The 25601-nt window shown below is 36.5% G+C and overlaps 1 protein-coding gene and 1 long non-coding RNA gene across 6 annotated transcripts in view; one reads left to right on the forward strand and one right to left on the reverse strand.

Annotated features, from left to right (window-relative positions):
- The window catches only part of LOC146003493 (uncharacterized), a 319461-nt gene that overhangs the window by 172067 nt on the left and 121793 nt on the right, over nt 1-25601 (forward strand). The gene's annotated exons all lie outside the window — the stretch shown is intronic.
- Nucleotides 170-25601, reverse strand: part of GluClalpha (glycine receptor alpha 1) — a 214783-nt gene continuing 189351 nt past the window's right edge. For all 5 annotated transcript variants that reach the window (XM_083141753.1, XM_083141769.1, XM_083141761.1 and 2 more), the window contains 4 exons: nt 23524-23606; nt 19818-19952; nt 14658-15088; nt 170-2918 (listed from right to left, as the gene is read on the reverse strand). In XM_083141753.1, the coding sequence (XP_082997879.1) occupies nt 2685-2918; nt 14658-15088; nt 19818-19952; nt 23524-23606 (883 nt within the window). In that variant the 3' untranslated portion in view covers nt 170-2684. The remainder of the gene's footprint in view (nt 2919-14657; nt 15089-19817; nt 19953-23523; nt 23607-25601) is intronic.

A 25601-nucleotide genomic window follows, 5' to 3' on the forward strand; every position in this document is an offset into this window, starting at 1 on the left:
CAATAACGTCAAGCTGATAATTAAAACTTTACGATCCCCCTCGTAGAAACACAGTCATTCATTGATGTATTCTTTTTCAACCATCGTCTACTTGGTTAAGAAGGAATTTTATGTAATATATACACAGTAGGAAACTTATACTAAAACAGTAAAATTTTGGAAACAGGTACTTTATTAATCATATTTGTCAGCTTTCATTAATATATCTTTTATTTTTCAACTTGCAAAGACCATCACTTAACAAAAGAGTTCCATGTTGCAAAATGAAATTCAGAAGTTTATATTTTTCATCTATAGTAATATATTACAAATTTGCAGAAGCTTTGAGGCAAACTATACAAACAGTCATATTCTTTTTTTCTACTGAAAATGCACTGACCTCTATACAACATAATCTAATTTTATCCTAATCACTTATTGAGCATTTTTGCTCCTGAACGAGCTAGTGCACAATATTTAATAAACTATGTCTTTGGAGGTAATAATCATGTCAATGTACTTCTTTTTTATAATTATTCAAAGTAGGTTTAGCTGCATTGTACATGGGGCACAAATGAAGTTCTTATCTCTCATTAATTAGTTATAAATATGACTTCCATGTTTATAAGCATATATACAGCACTACATAAACAAATACAAGCCTTGAACTAATACAAAATATGTGCATGTTGATTGTATAATGTAGCAACGAAAAAAGTTTCAGTAGAAAAAAATACAGTCCTTATATACAATTAAGTTACTGAACGATTGTACTCAATAAAATGGTAAGTCTTGATGAAAGATGTAACTTCATGTTCTAAAGTGAGATTTGATTATGGACTTGGGTTTTCAATTAACCCAACATTATTTCTTTGCAGTTTGTAACTTAGCATTACTCAAATTTCCTTTTTCTTCCCCTTCCCTTACACACTCTCATTCCCACCCCTCTCTCAGTGTACTATCGGGAAGTGATTCTAACAAATCTCACTGCCAAACTCTGATACTAGTGATTGTAACAGAAAACTTTTGCATTTTAGATTTCAAACTTACAACAAATCCAAGTATAATAAAAAGTAAATGATTGTGACATATTTCACTCTCATGAAAGGAAATAAAATTAGTATATTACCTTCTTTTTTATGCATCTATATTTTTTTTATTGAGTCTTTTTTGTACTGTCAGCTTGAAAGTAATTTCTTCCAAGTTCAATTCCCGTTCAGAGTGCAGAGAGCACAATGCTGTTTATTCATTCATATTAACAATACATTACTTGTACTAGCAAATTGAAGTATTCCTTAAGATTGAAGGATAGAAATGTTTGCAGATAAACGTGCAAATTAAAATGGAGAGCATCACACAGAATTAAGTACTCTATGAATTGTAGATTCATGCTGGACATCTCATCTTTTGCATACAGTGCTCTATTTTGATACTGTTTTTCTTTGGTTTTAAATAATATTTAAATGTATTGTTAAAGATTTGTTGTCATATAGATCAAAAAATTAATATTACACAAAGAGGAAACATGAACAAGAAATATAATTCACAATTGACAACTATGTTTTAATACAACACAGTAAGAAGTAAATACTATCATGTATAACAAATTATAAGCTCATTTAATTGTCAATGATCATGAATCACTTATAGTAAATGTACTTCAATTAACGTGAAAAACCATTTTTAATTCTGAAGAGCATATCTACACAGCCATTCGTACATAGAAAGAAATATATTTTGTACAATATATGAATCAAATGGATTTGATTATATTTGTGTATTTCAACATTTATTTTATTCCCACTCTTGGCACACACACACACACACACATTTAACATTAATAGCCTATAACAAAGTTATTTTTCTGAAAACAAAAAAAAGGAAAATGTTGTTTTTTAAATCTAATTGTTTCTTACCCCCACTTTTTAAATAGGCCTATATATTTTGTTAATATAATTAATTTCCCTCACAGTGAAGTAATTTTTAACACATACCTTAACTAAATACATAAGGAGAGGCACTACCTTTTCTCATTACAAAATATCTCTGACAAACTTCTTTCAGTTCTAAGTTTAAATTGAATGCAGTAATGTCTTAGATGGAGTCCATTGTAATATTGTTTACGTGACAACTTTAAAAGTAAAATGTTGAAAAATGGTGCTGCATACAAATCAGTAAAGAGGTCTTACAGTAACTTTTTTTTGTGATACCTTAGGAATCTTTACATCATGTAGACACTTGAAAATAGCACATAACGCATCACATCGTGTTCAAAGCATCTATTAATTATATTGAGCATATTATTTCACCTATAAAAATTTACTTAATACTGTAAGTTTTGAAGGAAGGGGAAGCTTGTGTCTCTCGTCTAATGGAATTAAAACCCTGATTCCCTTGACCATCTTATTGCTTGTATCAAGGAGCTGAAATAATTTCTCTCTCTCTCTCTTTATTTTTTTGGTGTGATATGGCGGTCCCAGTGGAGAATGTTTACCTACTGTGAACCTGTCATTGTAAATACATGTTCCCTCTTCGAAAAAGTGTTCCACAACTTGGAACAAACCTTCCATTTACCAAAGAAAAGGAGTCTTTGTTCAACAGGTTAGGCAATCAGAAGAAGTAGGAATCATGCCTTGCAAAGTAGCTTGGACGTTTGGAACTGGCACCATCAACAGTTTGTGCCACAAGGAAACACAGAACTCCATTCACTCTGTCTCTTCGTCATCTCTGAAGAGGTATGTTGACCAGTAGACGAGGTTGAACAGTGCAAACACAAGCGGAAAGGTGATTCTTGAGATTACATCAATTCGTTTGGAACGTGTTGGGAATTTGGAAAGCCAGGTTTTGCAGCAGTTTTCTCTCTTGGCCTGCACGTGGATTTCACATTGCCTTGCCTTCTCGATAGCCATTGCATCGCCAGGGTGTCTTACAAGTGGTTTCTGAAAATGTAAAGTGTAACACATGATGACACGAATAACTTAAAAAAGAATCACTAACTAGAATTTTCTAATTCTTCTTCATGATGGAAATGATTTCCTGAGTTGATTCCATATCATGCAGACATTTTGAGGTTGCCAAATAGGATAATGCTGTCATATAGTAATATGAATATCTGTCTTCTACCAAAGTGCCAAAAGATTGGGCTGGGCAATTTTTGAAAATATGGATCGCATATGCCTGATTAGGGCATATGCGATTGCATATTTTGCATTACGAAGTCACATGTGAGAACATTAATTTAACTTACCAAAATAATGTGCTGTTGGTAATGTTACAATCTCCCTACCTAGTATTTTGTTACTTCAAACCTAACCATTGGTGAAACACTAAACCCTTTGTGTCTTAAATCTTTCAACACAAGCTATTCTACTCAGTAAAAAGAAAGTATGTAGTTGAAGGTTTAGCCATGAGATGGTAACACTTTTGATAGGAACACTGACTTTTGACTTTTGATCAGGTGGTAATGTAAAGCAAAGCTATCTCTGGTGCAGTGGAGCCATTACATCAGTATTTGTTATGCAAGAATTAATGGAGAATAACCTACTCAAAAATCTGTTCCAATGTATCAAACTCGAACAAAGAGGCACAGGCCATGACCTACATTTTGAAATACTAGTATAATCGCACAATAAATGTATAATTTGATGTATATTTGGCAGGAAAATGTGCTAAAATGAAAATGCGAATTTTTGGGAAAATAACACTGATTTTGGGAAAAAATAGCACCAAAAAATCAAGGTCCCTACCAATAGGGCATGAGAGATCTGGAGGTATATTCCCCCATATTCTCATTCTTGTCAGTCTACTTTTACCTCCACCCCCTTCTTTCAGGACATGACTTTCTGGTGTTGAGAGAGTTTTGAGTTTTTAACAGTTTACCTGTTTTACCCAATGGAATGGTACTTCTTTCAATCCTTGAAGAAGATCCCAGATGGGTTTGAAAATTTGGATCATTTTGAATGTGTGTGTCTAGACATTATTCATTCTTCTATTATATTTGTGCCACTGATTGAGTAATTGTGTTTCTTTTACTTCTGTCTGAAGCAATGAAAAATATATAAACTACTACCCGTGATAAAAATATTGAGCCCTCGGTTTACACGCTTGTGAAATTTTACTCCGTGGGAGGAGAAAGGTCAAATATACCTCATTGTAAAGTTTCAAGTATCTACTTTTTAATTAGCGTTATCTGAAAATTATTCTTAACTTTGTTTTCTTACTATAATGAAAAATTCACTGAAAAGTGTAGTTTTTTCTTCCAATTTTCACGAACAGGTAACTTAACACCATACAGTTCATAATCGACTGTACATATAATCTTGGGATTTTGTGTACTTGAAGTTTCATTATTTTTGAATCTGTAGAAAAAATCAAATGCATATTTTTACTAGGTACTTCAAAAATTGACATTTTAGGGAAACGTGCAAACTTGAAATGCATAATTACAAATTCAATGAAATTGCAAAGAACTGTTGATATATCGCATTTGATTAAATTCCAGAAGTTTGGCCTGTGTACCTCAAATATAGTTCCAGATATTAATTATTCTTTCACACTCCAAATATGGTAAATGGATGAATGACGTATGGCAGGGTGCGGCCAATCTCAGACTCCGTGGGCTGCAAGCGACTTCCACAGCGTTGCCGCATCGCTGCACTTTGCTGCGAGAATTGCAGAAGTACGTTCCGTCGAGCCGCATATTGTGGCAGCATAAAATTATGAATGAAATATTTCTCATATTGCAAATGGAGTACAACAGTTTTTCTTTTTCTTTTTTATTTCTTCTTCTTCTTTTTTTCTTTTCATATTTTCCTAGCTTTTATCTATATCTGAATGTCATCTCCTTTGATACCCGGTGAAGGTACATAGTGGTTCGGATCCCACTTTAAACTGTAAGTCCAGTCCGGATTATCCTACCTGTGCATAAAGTGGACTTAAAGAGAGAAAACAACTCAACTCGGCTTTATATTAACATCATTTTCCCAGTATTATTTTATGTTGCACATTTAAACAGATATATTGAGTGCAACGATGTTCGATGAGGATCATTTGAATTAAGTCGATGAGAGATCCAGTCTTCTCTGTATACAATCATTATGCACCTGCTGTGTACAGCGATTTCATAAGAAAGGGAAACAGATCAAGGTGTGTACTAGCGATAGCCACGCGTAAAGCATAAAAATTATATTTAAAAAATTGTGCATTTGAAGCCTTCACTCCAACTAACATTCTAAAATATATTTCGAGCAAAAATGCATGTAAATTGTGTTTTATCTCGCAAAATTCACTTAATCATCGTGCCGAGTAGTGGTGGTGGTTTCAGCATTTATCGTGTTGCTATACATTCCACCTGAAATATTGCTTTTATATTTAGGTCTGTTTCACAGCTGCAACTCTTGTAATAAGCAAGGAGTTGTGGGTTCATTTAGAGAAACAGAAGGACTAGAAACATCAATAAATTTTCAATAAATATAATGAGTGAAAGGTAAAAGTATAAAATGCTGTTCATAATGGATTCTGGATTCTGTTGAACTGGATAATTAAAATAAAAGTCGTGTATCTTTCTTCTTACCACACCTTGCAAAAACTTGCCGAATAAAATATTGGGTCGATGCAAATTTTTGTTGTTCCCTTTTTCTTTACATACCTTTTTCACTGTGCTGACGTAACCCCTCCGCCGTGCACTTGACACCTTGGTTTATGTACTGTAGGCAGATTTCAGTATATTTTCTTCATTTTGTGCATGAATGAGTATATTGAAAGTATCATAATTTCTATGAGCTAATTGTGTGCATATATTTCTATGATATTACACAATCAACCCCATCCACTTTGCCTTCCAATTTTTAAACAATTAAGAGACTGTAAAATAATTAGAACATTAATGCAAGTAATATAAGATGAACTTGCCTGAAATTAAGTGCACCAACTATTTACACATAATGCAACATGGTTAGATTGCAGTATGAAACCTAAACCTAAAATAAACAGTTTTTTAAATGGTGGTAGTGATAATTGAAATCGGTAGGCAAATAAAATATATTTTCTCAATTAACATGCCATTATTATTACTTTTACAATAATTTATTTGATAGGTCTTTCTATTATGTTTAGTTATGAAGTTTAAAGAACTGATAATTGTTTCAGATCAATTGTGTCTCAAATTGTATTGTGCTATCTATAATGGAGTTATATAGGAGGATTTGCAGAAATGCCAACATCCTATAGAAAATGTGACACGATACACCAATTCTGTGAATTCCATTAAATTCAACACCCTCAAATTAGTAAAAAGAAACACTGATGGAACAACCAGTTTTCAGATGTGCAGGATCTCCTCCTTATTTCCGAACACAGTGACCATTGTCATCTTTAGGTTGACTTTGATGTGACCAATTTGAAGTGGTAATATTTCTGTACATTACCATTCACGATCTGTCCTTGGTGTTAAAATTTTGTTCATAATAAACCTAAATTTAATGTGCAGTTAATAGGTTGTCAAGTAAAGAACTCCAATTGATGTTTTATCCTCATTCACAAATAATTTTTGCAATTTGAACGAGTCTGTTTTTGAGGCAGTCTCAATCTGTGGTAGCCTCTTGCAGCAACACTTTTATGCTCAAAATGCATATTTGAAACATATCCTTTTTTAAATTAAACAGTGCCAGCTGGTACCGACAGCGGGAACTTGGGATCCTCTTCCAGCTTATGAAATTTTATTTAGTAACCTCTGACTAACAGGATTTTGAAATCATACAGTGACATGTAGCTTGCTTCTGACCATCAACTAACTTTTTACATGTCTAAAGTTGTGCCAGCACCACACATGAAGCTGTATCTTTACACAGATTTCAGCTTGATCATGGAAACACCAAAGGAAAGTCTATACATAACCCAATACTGTGTTGCCACTTAGAATATCCTGTCTGAATGGAACCTTAACATTCTGTTCAAGGTTAATTTTTTCATTGAAAAAAGTGCTACTATCTCATGGTGATTGAATGTAGTGCTACCATTATACAGCCCTGCATACTGTTTTTCAAATATAATTATTTAATAATGTATTATAAAATAATTATTCTTACATGGGAAGGAGATTTCTACAATGAGCCTTCACTGAATTATGACCACCTAACTAATACAGAGTGGAGTGGGCCACAAAAAGCAGCCCGGCCCAGAATAGGGAATATTGAGTAGAACATTATGCATCATAAGTTCACATACTGGCATGGTAAATTTTAACAAAGTAAGATGACACACATTCCTACGTAATAATTCCCCTTCCGTGAGTCATGTGATCGTCCCTCCCTCCCTCCCCTCCCTTCTCTGAAGGAGAATATCAAGACGTCCATTAGCAGTATTACCCCAGCAGAATTGACATGGGTATATCTGAATTTGTTAAACTGTGTACTCAAGTGTCTAGATGTTGGTGGAGAACATTTCCAACTTTTACTCTGAAGGTTAGTAAACGTATGTTAGTTATTGATATAGATCTTCCACAGGTTACTGTAGAAGTTGGCAGGACTGCTTTTTCATGGCCCACTCTTACTAAATATACTTTTTGGCCTGAGAACAGTCGAACTCACCTCAGCATAGACTCAATAAGGCACTGAAGGAGGGGTAGCCATGTGATATAGAAGCACTTATGTGGGAGTTGCAAGAAATTTTTGTAAGGGTTGTTGGGCTATTAATATATTGGGCTGCTGCATAAGTTCGTAGCATTTTTTTCACCGTGGCAAAAGTATTTTTATTTGATACAAATTTGAGATGAACAAAAGACATAAATTAATCAGTAATATATTTTCCTTCATTGTCTATGACTATCTACCAATGCTCGGGCAGTTTCTCAATTCAACGCCTGAAGAAATCAGCTGATTCGGGGTTAAAAGCATCGTCAAGCCAAGTTTGAAGAGCATTTTTGTGACCAAAGGAGCTTCCTTGAAGATTGATGGATTTGCAATCTGAGGGGGCAAGAGGATGTGGAAAAACTACCCAACCAAGCTCCTGGATAGCAGCTTTTGTCATGTTAGAGTGTGGGTGTGCATTATCATGTCACAGCACTTGATGCTGTCTTCCTGGCCTACTCGTTGATTTGGTTGTTTCTGTCTTCCTGAACGTGGAGAAACACAAGTAAACAATGCCCTCGTTGTAATGACTAGACCTCAGATTTAACCTATTTTTTCCTGTGTAGGTAAATAAGAAATAACAAGTTACATCAGTATTTCATTAATAAACGAAGCAACTGATGAAGTTTTATAGTGCCTAAAATAACCTATTTTGCTTGTTAGAGCGTATTTTAGGTTTATGCACCTAAATCAAACCTTTCTTTAGGTTTTTGTATATATTTTACGATTTTTCAGGATTTTTATGTCACACAGAGGTATTTGCTCGGTTTGATACTGAAAAAATTAATGACTAACATGTTTGAAACACATTTTCTGTCGATTTCCCTCCCTTTATTTTCCACGCAGCTTTCTTTCCCTTCCCTTCTTCGATAAAAATAAAAGCTAAACTGTGAAAAGCATCAGGGCATTTATAAATATGTATAAAATCAATGAGATTTGGATTAATAAAAGTTGCAATTTTTCACGACTATGCAGAAAAATTCACGCAGAATTCTTGGAGCCAATAATTCACGAACAATTCCTGGAATTTAAGGAATTCCCAGTGAGTAGCCACCCTGGTATTGTGCAGGAAATCATAGATACTTAATTCATTCTTCAGGTCAATAAGTAACTTTTGTTAACAACACAAATAAAGTAAAGTAAAAAGTAAAGTGTTCCCCTGTGCATAGCACCACGCCATGAAGGCGTATAGGGGGTGTGGGGGTAACGCCCCACACTTTCTTGATCCGGTCGTGAGTGGGGGTGATGTGATCAGCATCACGCCCCTGACCACCTTTACCCCCCAGGGTTTCCCCCAGGTACCCATGTTATTCGACGCTGGGTAGGCGCCGGGGCCGCTTCCACCGTTAGAAAAGTTCCCGGATTTGAACCGGCCGGGGATCGAACCCGGGACCTTTAGCATGGTAGTCAGACGCGTTACCGACTGAGCCACCGTGGCCACAACACAAATATAGGATTTAAATAATTTGTGGATCATTTTGAAAATGATGTATGCAAATGAAAATTTGGTTAGGAAATTAATATTTGGTTGTTACATATACCTATTAAAATTTTTTACGGTTCTTCCGAAATTTTGTTTTTGAAGATGTACCAAATCAGTATTTTTCAGGAATTTTGAAGCATTTTAAGTTTTTTTGGAACCTACTTCAGGATCTTTCGCACCTAATTTAAAATTTTTAGAACCTTTTTTAGGATTTTTGGAACCTATTTTGGGATCTTTAGAGCCTATTTTAGGAACCTAAAAGCACACTTTTTAGAACCTAAAAATCCGAGGTCTAGTAATGACAAAACCATTTTCTTTCCCTGCTTTACCTGTTGGCATACTCCCTGTACAAGGGACAAATGCTTTGAGCTGCCTTTGCCCCTATGTTAAACTCAGACTGAAGAATATGGACACTTATTGTTCTTTAGCCTATAAATAACACCGTCTTTCTTCAAATCTGTAAAATTCAATGCATATTCACAAGCACAACAATGCCACTCCAATTGATGAACATTAAATGATAAACAAACTCCTAACACTGTAGTGTTGCCATACCAAACACAAATGCTACGAACTTATGCATCAACCCAATAAGTTGAATAGTAGAAATAATAATAATAATAAACTATAGTAATTAATATTATTATTATAAAATGAAACCATTAAACTTACTCTTATTGCTAAATTACATTATTGTTGTTATTATTAACTGTTCCATATGTCATTCAAGAAATATGTTTGAAAGGGTAAAATTTTAGTTATGAAATTTGCACTGTGCCTAACATAAAAATTCTCATTATATATATATTTTTAAAACTCATGGAACAATATATTCCTTGGATTAAATAGTACAATATGAAGACACAAAGTACAGATTTGCTTCCTGAATTTTGCATTTAAGTTTTCCTTTCCTTCTTCTGATGGAATACCAATTAACTGAACTTTATTTCTGCTATAGATTGCCAAAGTAATGAGCATTTTGATTTTTTGTAATTTGAAATGAAGCATGTTTTTCTGGGAAGGTGATCAGTTTGACCTTTCTCATGATGGATGAATGAATGAATTAAAATTTTTGAGTGTGACAGTACACAAGCCCATTTGCGGGGGAGAATCCTCTTATCTAAAATCCTTGTCTTAGTGTTAAAAGAGCAGTGTAAAGAACCCCGTCAGAATAATTAAAAGTGCAAGGTTATAAAGGGACCTGCACAGTACAAATAAACACATGAAGAAGGTAAGGCACTAATAACTTCTTCAGATACGTGTAAATGGCCTGTGTTCTCAAAAAGCTGAAAACATATGTTAAAACACTGTCATCATTTCCAAAAGTGGATGACAATCAGTTGAGAAGGTTGAAAATTTGTCTGAGGACATTAAAACACTTAAAACAATATTACAGACACGACAGACGGGAGGTTCAAACCCTTGCTGCAAATGACGATGTGTAAGATGACTGTGTCCAATGTGAAGCTGAGTTAAAATGATCTCTCGTTGAATGGAGTGATGGTAAAGTCCGCGCGTTCATTATATCCCCATCGGCAACCCTTTGATAAAACTTAACACTGGAAACAATAGCCAACAATAGCCAGACCGCTTCCGATAAGCGCGTGCACTCAGACGTTGTTGCCACATTTTCTTTACATTTCTTGTAGTTGCAAGGCGGAGCAGGCGGGTGCGTGAGTCTTTTCTCTTTACATATTGTTTAATTTGTTTGTTTCTCTTTCTTTTTCTTTACCCTTTCCTTCAATTTGGCAACATCGCTTTCCTACTCCAGTTTCTTCAAAAGAAAACCGCCCGCTTGGGTGTTTCTTTTAACAAAGAGCACCGCTCCCTTTGTTAACCGCTGGGGATATAATGAACGCGCGGACTATACGAGGAACACCAGGTGACCATGAACACATGATTTGTTCTAAATAATATGGTTTCTGATTACATCACATTGCTTTGCATACAATTTCCATGAGCTCTGTGGTCATAGCTCAGTGAACACTCTGTAATTATAAATTTTCCAGCACTCACCTCATAATTCATTTATGCATCTTCTGCATGTTCCATCATGAGTGCAGTTTGACCAGAATCGATTGATTTACCTTACCTGACGAAGATCATGTCCTCTACAGCTTTGGTACACTGTAAACACTCGGTGACTCTCACACGAAACACTATACTTACATCACACTGAAGAAATGTTGCATTTTTCAAGTGGAAGGTGGAGGGAATAAGGAACAAGCTCACGGGTGTGAAGCTTGTGCCTCAAGGCTAAGGGGCTATGCCCCTCGACCTAGAGACGACACATAAGAAGATTAGCCACAAAAAGAAAGCCGTTTCTGCACCAATGTACTCCTTGACTTGCAAGGTTGATTGTGTGTCATGTATGTGTGTGTGTGAGAAGTATATCCTGAGGAATATTGTGCATTATTTACTTAGCTTTGGAGCATTCTTGAAATAGTGGTTTACATTGTAGAAATCGTTAATCATTGTTCCTTTTCATGAGTTTTGTGAATAAATATAGAAAATTTCTGAACTTTATGAGAAAGAACCTGTAAATTACATTTTCCAAAATACCTGTCCCTAGGGAAGGTGTTTTTATAAAATTGGGAAAAATGTGAAATTTTTGTTCACTTGTAAGAAACTATTCTTGTTGCAAAATTAATCAAGCTTCAACAATCAGGAGTTTTGACCCTAGTTTTTTTTAATTAAAATAATAAGAGGATCAATAAAGAAAACATAAATGTATTCTTATTTATTTTGTTCATACGTGGTAATATTAATAACATTTCATCAGATAACTCAAGTTTTTACTTTCTTACTACTTTGTGCATGTGTACAGAGTAATGTGTTGACTTTATTCTCTCTCTCTCTCTCTCTCTGTGCGTGTGTGTCTCTTACATAGACAAAAATAATAATACAAGAATTTGAATGAGGGTAGAAACATCGTTTCTTTGGATTAAGTATAACCTTTGAATAATCTAATGTACACATGAAGAATATTTTAATTTTGTTATAGTGAATATATTACTCTGGAATGCATCGTTATCCTCAACTGATTATCCCATGTACCATGAGAATTTGAAAATTGATAAAGATGCAATTTTTTGCTCGTTTTCTTAGCTTCTTCTTGTATCATTAGGAATTTCTAATTAAAAATGCACTTTCCATTTCTAGACCAGCAACCCATTCCGATATATAGTCTCAAGAGTATGGTGTAAAAAATGATTCATCACTTTTTTCGCACTTCCTGCTCCAACTAAAAGTTTGGCATGTTCCTATTTATATATCTGAGCCTGTGGCATATGTATTGAATGTTTGTGTAATGTATCCAGGTAAGTTGTTTTTCTATTCTGTACTAAAATATTTCAAAGAAGAATTGATATGAGACTAATATTGTGGTTAAAAATTGCATAAGAGTATCAAACCAACCACTAATTTGGGAACTGGGCGTAGTATTCTTCATTGTCAGGAATTGTGCGTTTGATTCCCAGGTATAACATTTCCTACATGTTACAACATGTCACAGATTCACAGGTGACAAATTCTAATATTGCATGGAAATTGTTAAAATGTAAATAATAGTGATTATGAATTAGAAAAGGGTTCACAAGTCGAAAAACCACAATGCCTTTCATGCTATTGGCAAATCAAACACATGTTATGGTCAGGATATTGAGTGAGTGTGTTTTGTGATTCAGTAAGGAGTTGTATAGTACAAACACACTCAGTGCTGTCACACACACACACACGTGCATGGATTTTATTTCCATACTTAAATCACTATCCTTTTGGAGGGGGATAAACTTTGATAGGTACCTTTAATGGTGCATTTTGGTCACCCAACTTCACAAGACTATGATTAGTGGTTAAGTCTTAAGTTTGTAAAATAATGGACTAAATAAGTTTCTTGGAATCTATTCACAGGTTTGATGTAGGTGCGCTGATGTGCAATTTATTAGCTATGTTTTAAAGGAAGGAAAGACAAGCCTGCATTTTATTAATTTGTTTCAAGGGAAACTTCTCTTGGTATATTTCTGCAGAGAAATAAGCTAAAAGGAAGGGCAAAGGACAAAAGTTATAGGCCACACAAAGTTAACAGATAATATTTTTCATGTATTTGCTGAAGTTTCACCCATTTCACCAAGTTATTCTTCTCTGGGATATAGTGTGAGCTTATCATTTGACATCTCATTCAATCCCACTTGTATGTGAAATTTTCCTTCACACAAATTAGGTGTTAAATCTGATAGTTTTCTTTCAGTATCCCACTGTATCTGTATTTATTACGACAAATTATCATTGGAAGATACATATTCTTGGTTTATTGAAAGAGGCATTTCCTATTTTCTTAAAGAAAAGTTTTCTTTTTTCTTTCTTTTTTAACTTCAGATATTGATATTTTATATTCTATCTGAATGATAAAAATAGCATCACTATTAAGACCTGTTTATACAAACTGTTATGCAAACTTCTCATTTACATTATTTTTGTTTAACATTCAGTATTCCACATAATGAGACACTGGATAGCTTAATGATTAATGATTTTACCTTTCATATTGAAAGTCTCAGGTTCAATGTTAATCCAGTGTCAGAAAGAAAATTGGGGAGCTACTTTAAAGGAAGTAGTGGGCTCTGTGTAGAACATCACATTACAACAGCAATAGGATTTGATGTACTGACCATGGGCCATCCAATAACAGAATACCGGACAAGAATTGACCTCAAATGGCTGTTGTGCCTGCACCAATGAATAGCATGGCTTGAAATACCTTTAGAATTATGCTTCAGTGGCATTGCCATGACATGACTCTTGTAGTGTTTGCTTCTGCCACGTGCACATTTATTTTCTATATACAATACTACAGGGTATCTCAGATGTATACCCAGATGTATCTGTATACACATTTTTTTCTGTTACCTCTTCCCTGTGCTTTGCATCATGCTATGAGGCACACAGAGGTCCTACCAGGCACCACACTTGACTGCCTTTACCCCCCAGATTTGCCACCTTGAGAGATGTAAGGAATGCCCCAAAGTCCCTTACTGGAGGGACAGTTCCACCTGAGATTACCCATCCTGTAAATGAAACCTGGGTCACATGTGTGGCTGTTAGATGCCATATCAACTGCACTGTGGCTTTGTATATGCGCAATGTGCACATATAAAATGTAAAATAAAAGGAGTTGGCAAAGATATCTACTTTTAATGCTTCATTATTATCATTTCAAAGAGATTTTAGGGGAAAGGTTAATCCCAACCCGACCAGCATACCCTTTAGATATCACATTCAGAATAGACAGAATAGTGTTGTGTTAAGTAGCTAAAAACAACCACTCAACAACGTTAAGAAGTAATATGCTTCAGCTTCTTTTCGTCCTTCAACATCATTTTAAGAACTGTGTGCATCTTGAATCCCAATGTTTCATTTTTAGAATTTGAATAGTTAAAACGATTTAATAATTTCTTTCCTTCCTTTAACTTTCTTGATTTTCTATTATATTATCCATATAATGATCAGTATAAAGTGAAATGTGGTTATTTCAGACAACATGAGTCTATTTGAGGGGGTATCTGGCTCACCATAGCGAAAGTGGTTGCACCATCTTCTAAGTGGTCAGGAGCAGTTGGCTCAAGTGCAGCATGCTCCAATTCCCATTGGCGCCGCTGCTTCTTCATGTTTTCTCGATGCATGTCTGAACGAGATGCATAATTTACAAGCGCAAATTCTAGTAGTGCTCCAAATACAAATGTGAGGCATACGCCAGTCCAGACATCAATGGCCTTTGTGTAGGATACAGGGGGCAGGGAGGCATTAATTCCTGATGTTTGGGTAGCCATAGTAAGGAGGGTGGTGACGCCAAGTGACACTCGTGCAGGAATGGCATTCTGATCGAGCCAGAAAGACACCCATGAGACAATGACCAACATGCAACAGGGAATGTAAATCTGGATTAAGTAGTAGCTGAACTCTCTCTTGAAGGACAAGTCAACTTTGAGGCAGCTGTATTCCCCTGAAAAGGAAACGAAGTTAATTTAAAAACTGTTAAGTTGCAACTATTGCAGCCGTACATGTATAAAATGAACACATGGTTTCTTATGTGATAATTAGCAACAAATATATACAAGGTAATGCAAACATGTGTTAAATAGACATGTTCCATAACATTTAAAGGTTGGAATATAAGTGAAAATTATAAAAAAATATTCTAGTTTAGTGTTTGTTGTGAGCAACTATTTTATTCTTGATAGGAGAAAAAAAAGGAAGCAGGTGGTTTCAATTTTGAATCCTGTGTAAGGCATGGATGTATCATTATTTTCCTCCACCATCGATTTAATTTGTTCATTCATCCTCATCATTGTGATTTACTCAAGAGGTTGAAATCAGTATTAAATAACTGAACCACAACAACCAAAGCAAATATTTACACGTAAGTGTTGTACAATTAAACTTTTATCCATAAAATACAGTGCATTCCAAAATTTTCAATGTTAACACTTTTATCCTGTAGAGCAGTGGTTCTCAAACTTTTCCCTCATTGTACCTTTTAGTCCTAACTAAACATCTAATGGTTCATGGGAGTTGACTTTACGAGTTAAATTGGTTCATTATTATAATAATGAATATAAAATTTACGAACTGATATAGCCATGCTCAAAAGTTAAGGAATAGGAAGGTTTGGACCCCTCTAGGCAAGCAACCTCTATCAAAGCTGCCAGACATATAGCAATGTCTTCCAAGATGAACATACACAGCAGCGGCGTATACTCTGGGTCACCTAGGTAATCGGAGATGACCCGACTATAATTTTTTAAAAAAGTTGTTTTTTATTTCTTTGCAATATTCTTCCCAATCAATCTTTGATTCGCATATTTCTTTACTTCCAGCGCGCGAATGTTTTTCAAACGTTTGCCGCTGAATGTCCGAGAGGCTTTCAGCCACTTTCTCCAGCTGGTGGAATCTGGTGACGTCAGGGTGAGATTCCACCGGCTCCCTTTAAATCCCTTGACGGGAGGGGAAGGAAACACTGCTTCTCAGGCGCGGTTATTCCGTGGCAAGGGTAAGCTCCTTCTGGAGAGAATCCATCGGTCGCACTCTCCACCCCAGAGCCTTTGCCGTTCCCTCGGCTGGCACCCTCTTCTGCCATTCTTACCCGGTGGCCTTTGTATCGTAGGAGCTGTGTTGTTTACGACAGGGAAATTTCTCAGGAAACAGAATTTTGGGTTCGCAAATTACGTACTGAAAAGGAAAGTAGAGAAAATACATCTGAAAGTGCGCGAGAAACAGGGAAATGTGAACAACATTTGCGAACCAATTCTATGTTAATTCTCATTTTACATTTGCTTCTGTCTTCCTGATCTCTGCTATTTCAACAGATATTGTCATAGGAAAAAAAAAACTGTAATATTGAAGATGACGGTAATTAAATAAATTAAAATTTTAACTAGAAATTCAAGAAATTACACCGACCTCCGTTGCGGAGTGTTAGCACAGCTCCCTTCGACGCCTGAGCTCCAGGGTTCGAATACCGGTCGGGGCATGGGTGTTCTTTGTAAATGTCCCTTCATCAATGTCATATCATCACTCGTAGTGATTAGCCAAAAGTGGCAGAAAAGCGACGTCAAATATCAATTTAATAAATCGATTAATGAAGTAATTAAACTATTTATATGCTTACTTTTATTCATTTTTGTATTTTAAAATGCGTGATTACTTTCCTTGTAGCCTTCAAAACCAGAATGAATAATTTTTAAAAGGGAAAGCTATCAGAAATAAATTATATATATACGTACACACATATTAGGTAATATAAGTTGCTTCTCCCCCCCTCTCTAGATTAATAATGATCATAATGATAAAAGATGTTTGAATGTAAAATATATAAACAAAAAACGCAATGATTCCAACTTATAGAACCTCGCGCATCGCAGGGAATATGAAGTCTGTGTCAAGCAGTAAGGAACCACAATAGAAGATTGGCGCAGGGAATTGAATGCGTGTTGTAGCGATTCGAGAATTTAATATTTGTTTAGCTGTTAGTGGTTTAGTATTCGTGCTAGTGTTGTGTTTAAAGCTAAAGGCAATGGATATAATATAATGTTTTCGTGCGAAAATATTTGGAACGGGATCTTTTCCGGAGAAATTGCAAATAGTTAATGTAGGTAGGCCAGTAGAATCTCTTGTACCACAGGTCTTGAACTCAAACTTCCGTGTATAAAAACAAAAATCAGGAATGCACGAGTAACTGGGTACTGGGGTAACTTGAATTTTACACTTCAATTAATATGGGTAAAAAAAAGGTAAAGTGTTCCCCTGTGCATAGCACCACGCCATGAAGGCGTATAGGGGGTGTGGGGGTAACGCCCCACACTTTCTTGATCCGGTCGTGAGTGGGGGTGATGTGATCAGCATCACGCCCCTGACCGCCTTTACCCCCCAGGGTTTTCCCCAGGTACCCATGTTATTCGACGCTGGGTGGGCGCCGGGGCCGCTTCCACCGTTAGAAAAGTTCCCGTATTTGAACCGGCCGGGGATCGAACCCGCGACCTTTTTAGCATGGTAGTCAGACGCGTTACCGCCTGAGCCAGGTTTTTATTTCACTACCGAATTCCTTTCATATTCTTTGTTACAGGTTTTTTCTTATAGAGTTATTATATTATCTTGTTTTATTGTTTGAAATTCTAAACGTAGATTAACTGCAAGTGCAATCACAACAATTATTCGACAGTGGTCGCAACAATAAGGTAACATTTTTCACACATACATTCGTAAATCCTGTATGAATGTTGAGGTAAATTTGCAGGGAGACTTCAGGAGTGGGTGGATGAATCAAGTGTGTGAGATTACCCACTAGTTAAAACCAGCATACGCCACTGATACACAGCAAAGGGGACAGCACTGGTTCAGTCAAACAATAGGCATAATAACAGATGCCCAAGTGATGGCAATGCCAGTTGTGCATACTCATTGTACATAATACACATTTGAAAGTGACAATGCAAGAATGAATTTAGACTGTTTATCATGGCTCAGCATACCCACTCGAACGACGTTACAATTACCAGTCAGAAAATGACTGGAAGGAGGTCAAAAGAAGTTGGCTCAGGCTATGAACATAATAGAGAGTGCTGCTATCTGCTGAGTGTGACAGATTTCCAACATGGCAAGAATGTCTTAAGGATGATCAAGAAGGCCCATGGCACTAAACACCCAGTGTAGGAAACAGACCACACCAGGGGACACTGTCAGGGACTAGAATGGTTGCATTCTGGCATACCTGTAGGAGCTCAGGCTTTATTCTTGGAGGCCTGGAGTGTGCATTTTGACTGCAATCCACAGAAGATCTGGTTAGTTTCGTACAGAGAACACCATGTATGGCCATAGGAATAGTAGCATCATGTTCAACATATCCAGATTCACTCTGGATATCTCCTTTTCCACATCTGGAGGAAACCTGGGAGCAGGCACAACTCTTATCAATGTTATCAACAGAGATTGGTATGGTGGTGTAGGTGCTATGCTGAGGACTGGCAACATGTTGGGTGCATGTCAGCACGTCGTGAAGCATGTATCATTGCACTGGACAAGCACACTTCATACCAGTCAGCAGTGCTGTACTCGTCTGGTGGGTTTGGTGATAATCATATGGCAGGAAGCGTCCAAAGTATTTATGACATGAACTGGGATAGCAGAGAAATCAGTTAGTTTTTTGAGTGGCATTGTTGATAACAAAGATAGAGAACAATGCAACATGATCACCCTAAGTCTTTATGTAGTGTTGTGCCCATTTGTGAACCTTGTTTTATTTTTTTATGGTACTCACTAGACAGACATAGAATAAAAGTGTGGCTTAGATAGCTAAACTAAAATTACACATATCATCTGGGTAGGATATTATTTGCCTGAGAACAAACCAAATTTTAAAAGAGCTCCAGTGTATTAATGTAGACATCTGCCTATTAAATAAAATCAAAGTAACAGTTCTCAACATTAACATAACTATTTTGGGGATTTACATGGATGCGAAAAGAGAAATTCCAGTTGCCAATGAGGATTTCCAAAACAGTTGATTTTTAAGTTACAGGGGAGTACAGACTTCCTGATCCCCTTTTAGTTACGTTTATGGTTTCCAGTAAAAGTTGGCTAGCTTTAATGAAAATTCTGAATTCTAATTCAATTATGCTAATTATGTGAAATAAATATTGTGAACATTTATTATTTTTATTAATATTTTGACATACAATATTTCTGTATCCGACAATCATGTGAGCATGACTGTTGAAATGTGAACCAGAAGGCTGGACATCATAACTGAATGAAAGAGGAAACATGCAACAGACAAAAAGAAGTCTGTGAATGTTTATAAAAATGATGGTAGCATATGTCATGCAAACTAGCTTTATTGATTGTGCTTGTGTGTCTGTCTCTAAATTTATTGTGTTGTCAGGGCATCACTCCTCTACAATTCAATGTTTTTTTGATAAATTAATAATGTACAATACTTGAATATTAATGAAACATTTATCACATTTGTCTGTTCATAGTGAACTAGCTTTTAATAAGTGGTATGTTTAGGTCAGCTTTGTGCATGGAGCTTTCCAAACATACAAAATTATCATATTAATAAAGCAAAAAAGATTGTTCTTTTTTTGAAATGCATGCAGAAGGAAATGTTAGTACATTAGTGATACCAGTGCAGCTTGTTATTACAAATGAACTTTGAACACAGATGTCCAATCTACCTGTGTTGGTCTTGCTGTTACAATAGTCTGTGACAAACTTCTCAAGAGTAAAGCGTGGTAGGTGTAAGTTCTTTACAACCTGCACTGGATCCCCAGGCTTCCATAGAAACACTAAATCATCTGTTGTCCAACCATCTGTAATGAAAAGAAATATTAGTTGTGTATGAGTATGCATTGTATTGAAATATTGGCAGATCGTACAGTTTTACAGTACGAGAAATACAATTTTAGGCCAGCCGCACACCAGATACATGACGCGATGAGTCATTTTTGTTGCAAACCAACTCGAGGATGGTTTAACATGTGACACTTATGGGCAGCTGCACACTGGACAAAACATTTGACTTGAGTCATATAGAGTCACATTGCGACAAGACGATCTGTGCATGCATGAATTCATTCAATTCAGTCACAGACCTCTAATTACAGACCAGAAATGGGGCAACTTCAGGACAAAATTTCCGAACTGGGGGACAGTATCATGGTGGTGATATTTTTATATAATTTCAAATTAAACGTGATTGTTGAATAAATTCTCTCGGGCTATCGACCAGGTCAATTCTGGAAAAGTTTCTGAGCTTTCGAGAGCTAACGTCACTATCATCTTCAGGGTAGAAGTGCAGTACTGAGTGTCTTACTTTGCCACATACATATATCCCAGGTTGATGCTCAGCACTGCACTTCTACCAGGGAAGCTTCAAGACTTACTTCTAAACGTGATTCTATTCTGACACAGGAGTTTTCCAAAACAGAAAATCTGGATGACTAGATTAATGTTGGTGCAGAAAATGTATGTGTTCAACCTGCACGAGGAATGTCATTTAAAAATTTGTGAACCTGGATGATTGCTAATGCTGTTTACATGGATTTCTAACATCTAACTACTAATCTTCCTTTATTTAATGCAAAAATAATGTTTAATTTGGTTTGTATGTTTGTAGGCCTAATATTGTGCATACGTTATTGGAAATTGTGCAGTTCAGTGGCGTACAGTATTCTGAAAATTTGACCCGGTTTACCGCAACAATTCTTATTTATTGTATATATTTATTACATATAAATAAAACAGTAAAAGAAATCCGACAACTTAAATTTTCTGGCGATATATTGAAAAAGTTGTTTTACTGGAGTTAAACCAGATAACATGGGAGAATATGCCACTGGTGTAGTTCAAGTGTAAAGGTCATGTTAGGGATATAAGCAGTGCGTTTAAGGTAATACAAACTGACTAGATTTACAACATATAAAATGATATATTAATTCTTCATATCGTATCATTCTACTGAATGATGGGATCGAAACTGCCACTCCCAATAGATTTATGGGTCATGACAACAAGTTGGGTGCTTGGCTGCAAGAGGCACAACTGAAATAGAATACCTTACAAACAACTAGAAATGGCAAATAGTCACTCGTTGGATTTTATAACTTTCGAACCTGAATCATACATGGTAAGGATTAGGATAAATACCTGTCTAGACTTACAATAGATGATCAAATCAGTAGTGAAGTGTATAATGAAACTGTCCTTTCTCCAGGCTTCTAAGCTAGTTCAGCTCTGTCAGGGTGACTACTCTCCTTCTCAACTCTCCAAAGACCTCGGTCAGTGGGACAAGTGGGCGAAGTCTCGATGGCACTTGTCGCGGGGAGCCTGGGTGTTTTCACCATAATGGCTCCCCACCTTACCAGTGTCCGACCGAGGCCGACCGGGGTCAAGAGTTAGATTTGGATCTGCCTTTCAGAGTGCAGGGACCCCCGATCACGCAGCTCCGGGCACGACTTTGGCCTTAGAGGCATTCAGGCTTCCTTCAGCCATTGGATGTAGCTTCACACCAAGTTCGATCGAACCGGCGCAGTACCATTGGTCCGAACCTGGGGTTCCTCTCGTACTAACCAGGTTTACCTTGGCCACGTTCTAAACGCCAGTAGGGTAAAACTAACCTATTTCGCGATGGTTTAACTCCACCTTACATTCCTTGTTGGTTGGTGAACAATCATACACTCGGGGAGTGCTGCATCCCCACGGTGAGAAGAGCCGACATCGAAGAATCAAAAAGCCGCGTCGCTAAGAATGCTTGGCGGCCATGAGTCAGTTATCCCTGTAGTAACTTTTCTGTCACCTCTCGCCAAAGATCCTTCAGACGGGGAGGATCAATAGGCCCAGGTTTCCCGGGTCCCACCCTTACTGAGGGTGCGGATCAGGGCAGCTTTTGCCCTTTCACTCTACCTGAGGTTTCTGGCCTTGGTGAGCTGCCCTTAGGACACCTGCTTTATCCTTTGACAGATGTCCCCACCTGGTGTTGTCCCCGCCTGGTGTTGTCCCCGGATTGGGTCGACCCCTTGGCCGGTCCGGACGAGGTCCGGGCAGCCAGTGGCCCTTTGCTCGTGAACGGCGTGCGAGGAGGCTGGAGCCCCGATGCCTGCGTCCCACCCAACCGGGTGGGTCGGGAAATCGTGAGAGTAGAATGATACGATATATACATTGATGCATTGATTCAGCTGTAAACTGTTATTATGTTATTATCATTAACCTGCTTCCCAAATTATAATGGACAGACCTAGACCTATTGCATGCATGAAATCTGCTATCAGATTTTAGCTAACTAACAAAATGACTCGCCATGTTGCATTGCATCATGTTGCGCTTTGTGACTCATCATGTTGCATCACATCGTGTTGCGTCAGATCCTTACTTAAAAAAAAAGTTTACGATAAGTAAATTAGTTTTCTTCCTTTCTTGGTTTTACTAGTGTTTTATAATTTTATCATATCCTTTTAATGATTTTTCCTGTATTTATAATCACGTGCAATATTTATAGCTGCTTCTTCTCAAAGCAATTTTAAAATCTGAAGCTTACTCTCATCATGTCAGAGACTATATTGGGATATGAATAAAGGCTAAATATAGTTCATGCATAATTTTTCAGCAAATTCAAGCAGATGTAATGTAGTTTCCAAAAGTTAGTAAATATTATAAATATAGGAAAAACTCACTAGACAATAGGAAATTGTTATTTCATTACTTGATAACATCATTGGTAAAGGCTAAAAGATGGTATCACATTCCATTATAGCCAGATGAAGTCAGTTGAGATATGAAAAGTAGCTTTGATGATATGTTGAAACCTGACACCAGTTTTCCTGTATTAGTCACCTAATACGTACATTTCTTGCTTCATCCTGTAGTTCTTTCTCCCTATTTCACAGTGATTTTCCAACAGGGGCATTATTTCTGACAAACTTGGAATGTTTTTGCAATCTGTCTCTTCCCCTCCATGTATACACCATTGTCAGAAATATTTTGGTCTGAAAAAACCCCTCCTCGTACCAACAGACTACCCTATTTTGCTAGCTAGTGATAACTTCAAAAGAAGTTACATAAGATAACTTCAAAAGAGTATCAAAGGAAATTTACTTAATCTACTACCAATTAATAATGCTGCCACAATCTGAACACAGATAAACGTAACTAAATGTTTTGCAATATCATTCAGTGATTGTAAGTAAATTCATTGTATTTTATGTTGCTTTTCGATATTCTGCATAGCAACTCTTAATTTTAAAAAAATGAAATAATTTACATCAAATATGTTGAAATCATCCCCCTCTCCTCCCCCCGCACTCAAGAGGTTAGATTAAGTAAAGGTTAATGTACAAGTAGTTTTCATAATGCAGTAAATACCCTATACTTGATATTAATACTTACAGCTAGCCATCTTCAGAGAACAAGTTTGTTTGTCTAGAGGATACAGCTTCAGGTTCATTGGACATGATAGAGTCAAGGATATTCTGTAATAATTCAAAGACAATTATTTATTGTCTTCAAATGTATGCAATGCTAAATTTGCATGCAATATCCATCAGCAAAATTTAATTAAATAATTGTCTATGGAATAAAGTAGATTTAAACGTAAAACTGCACACCTAATTTTGCTCTCGTCTCAACTAATACTTTTTGTGAAACAAAAAAATTAAACATAACTAGCAGCTTTTTATTTGCATACTCTGGGCTAAAAGTCATGATTTGATGCTATGAGGGTCATCCAATAAAAAAGGAACATTTTGCCGTAAAACACAAATGACAAAGAGATGTGTGCAAATAATTTATGTTACAGAAACTACATACCTTACTCTACTTATCCACATATTTGCCATACCCATTCAAGCACTTATCATAGCTTGATACCAGTTTGTTGATACTGTCATTGTACTTGGTTTCCACCAATATATTCAACCATGTAGTGACAGCATCTTTGAGTTCATCAGCCGTGGCAAAGTGTTTGCCGGAAAGAAGGAATAATCGACTATAGCACACACCACCATGCAAGAGGAAAAAAAAGGTAAAGGTAAAGTGCTCCCCTGTGCATAGCATCACGCCATGAAGGCGTATAGGGGGTGTGGGGGTAACGCAAGAGGAAAAGAAAAGTTGAATTTTTGTTATGAGCTCATTGAACAAGTAGAGTCATTTGCATACTTAGGAAGTATCATAACAAAAGAAGGAGGTTCAGATGAAGACATACAAAATAGAATAAAGAAAGCCAATGGAACATTTTTTCAACTAAATCCCATTTGGAAAGCCTGCAATATTTCTAGAAAGACAAAAATAAGAATTTTTAATACAAATGTACGATCAGTTTTACTGTATGCGTGCGAAACATGGAAAACCACCCAAGCTAACACAAAAAGGATACAAACTTTTACTAATCATTGTCTCAGGCGTATCCTTAATATAAAATGGCCAGAAATAATATCATATGAAGAACTATGAAGAGAAACTAAACAACAGCCAATTGTAACCCAAATAAAAAAGAAGAAAATGGATTTGGTTAGGACACACCTTACGAAAACCAACTGGAGCAATAGAGAAAGCAGCTTTAGACTGGAACCCCCAAGGAGCCCGAAAAATAGGATGTCCTAAGAAGACATGGAAGAGAACAGTAGAAGAAGAAGCAGCCGAGAAAGGAAAAACATGCAGAGAGATCAAGGAGTTGGCACGTCACAGGGCCAAATGGAGCCATTTCATTGAAGCCCTATGCTCCTGATGGAGCAAAAGGAATTAAGTCAAGTCAAAGTTGGTTTCCCAACTTGTGCTCCTGAGGTGACTGTTGTTTTGAGTGTTATAAACAATGGCGGATACAAGCTGATTCACTATTGAGGAATGTCTCATTGTTAGCTTATGGGTGCATGAAATGGGACGAACTGGTGAAACATATGAAGAAATCAAATAATTTTTTTCATTGCTTCAATAATCAAAAAATCAATTCAACTGAGGCGAATTTACAGAAACTTGAAAGGAAGACTTTTGAAACTGGTTCTGTGTTAGATGCACAATACAGTGGAAGACCGGAAAGATATGCATGTACTTAACAGAAATGCAGATGCCAAGAATCTCCATGTGCTGTTGGATGAGTAAGGGATGTATCTTGTTCAGTTCAATACAGTTTCCACAATAATTACTTCATTTTCTTATTCAATAACAAGGGCCTCCCCAATGGCGCAGTGCTAGTGTCGTCGCCTTGTAATCAAGGGATCCTGGGTTCGATACCCGGTGGAGGCACATAGTGGTTCGGATCCCACTTTAAACTGTCTGTCCAGTCCCAATTAGCCTTACTTTGCATAAAGTGGACTTAAAACACTAATTCAATCAATCAATAACAATAATATATCAATATCTGAGCATGACTTTTGGCTCAACCTGTAGTATGTATTATGTCCAGGCATGGACATTGGTGTTTCTTTGTTAGTGCCCCTTCATCAAATTCATCTAATCATAATTCACCCTAA

The sequence above is a fragment of the Lepisma saccharinum genome, chromosome 1 (genome assembly GCF_977018435.1).
Source record: "Lepisma saccharinum chromosome 1, izLepSacc3.1, whole genome shotgun sequence".
Classification (NCBI taxonomy): Eukaryota; Metazoa; Arthropoda; class Insecta; order Zygentoma; family Lepismatidae; genus Lepisma; species Lepisma saccharinum.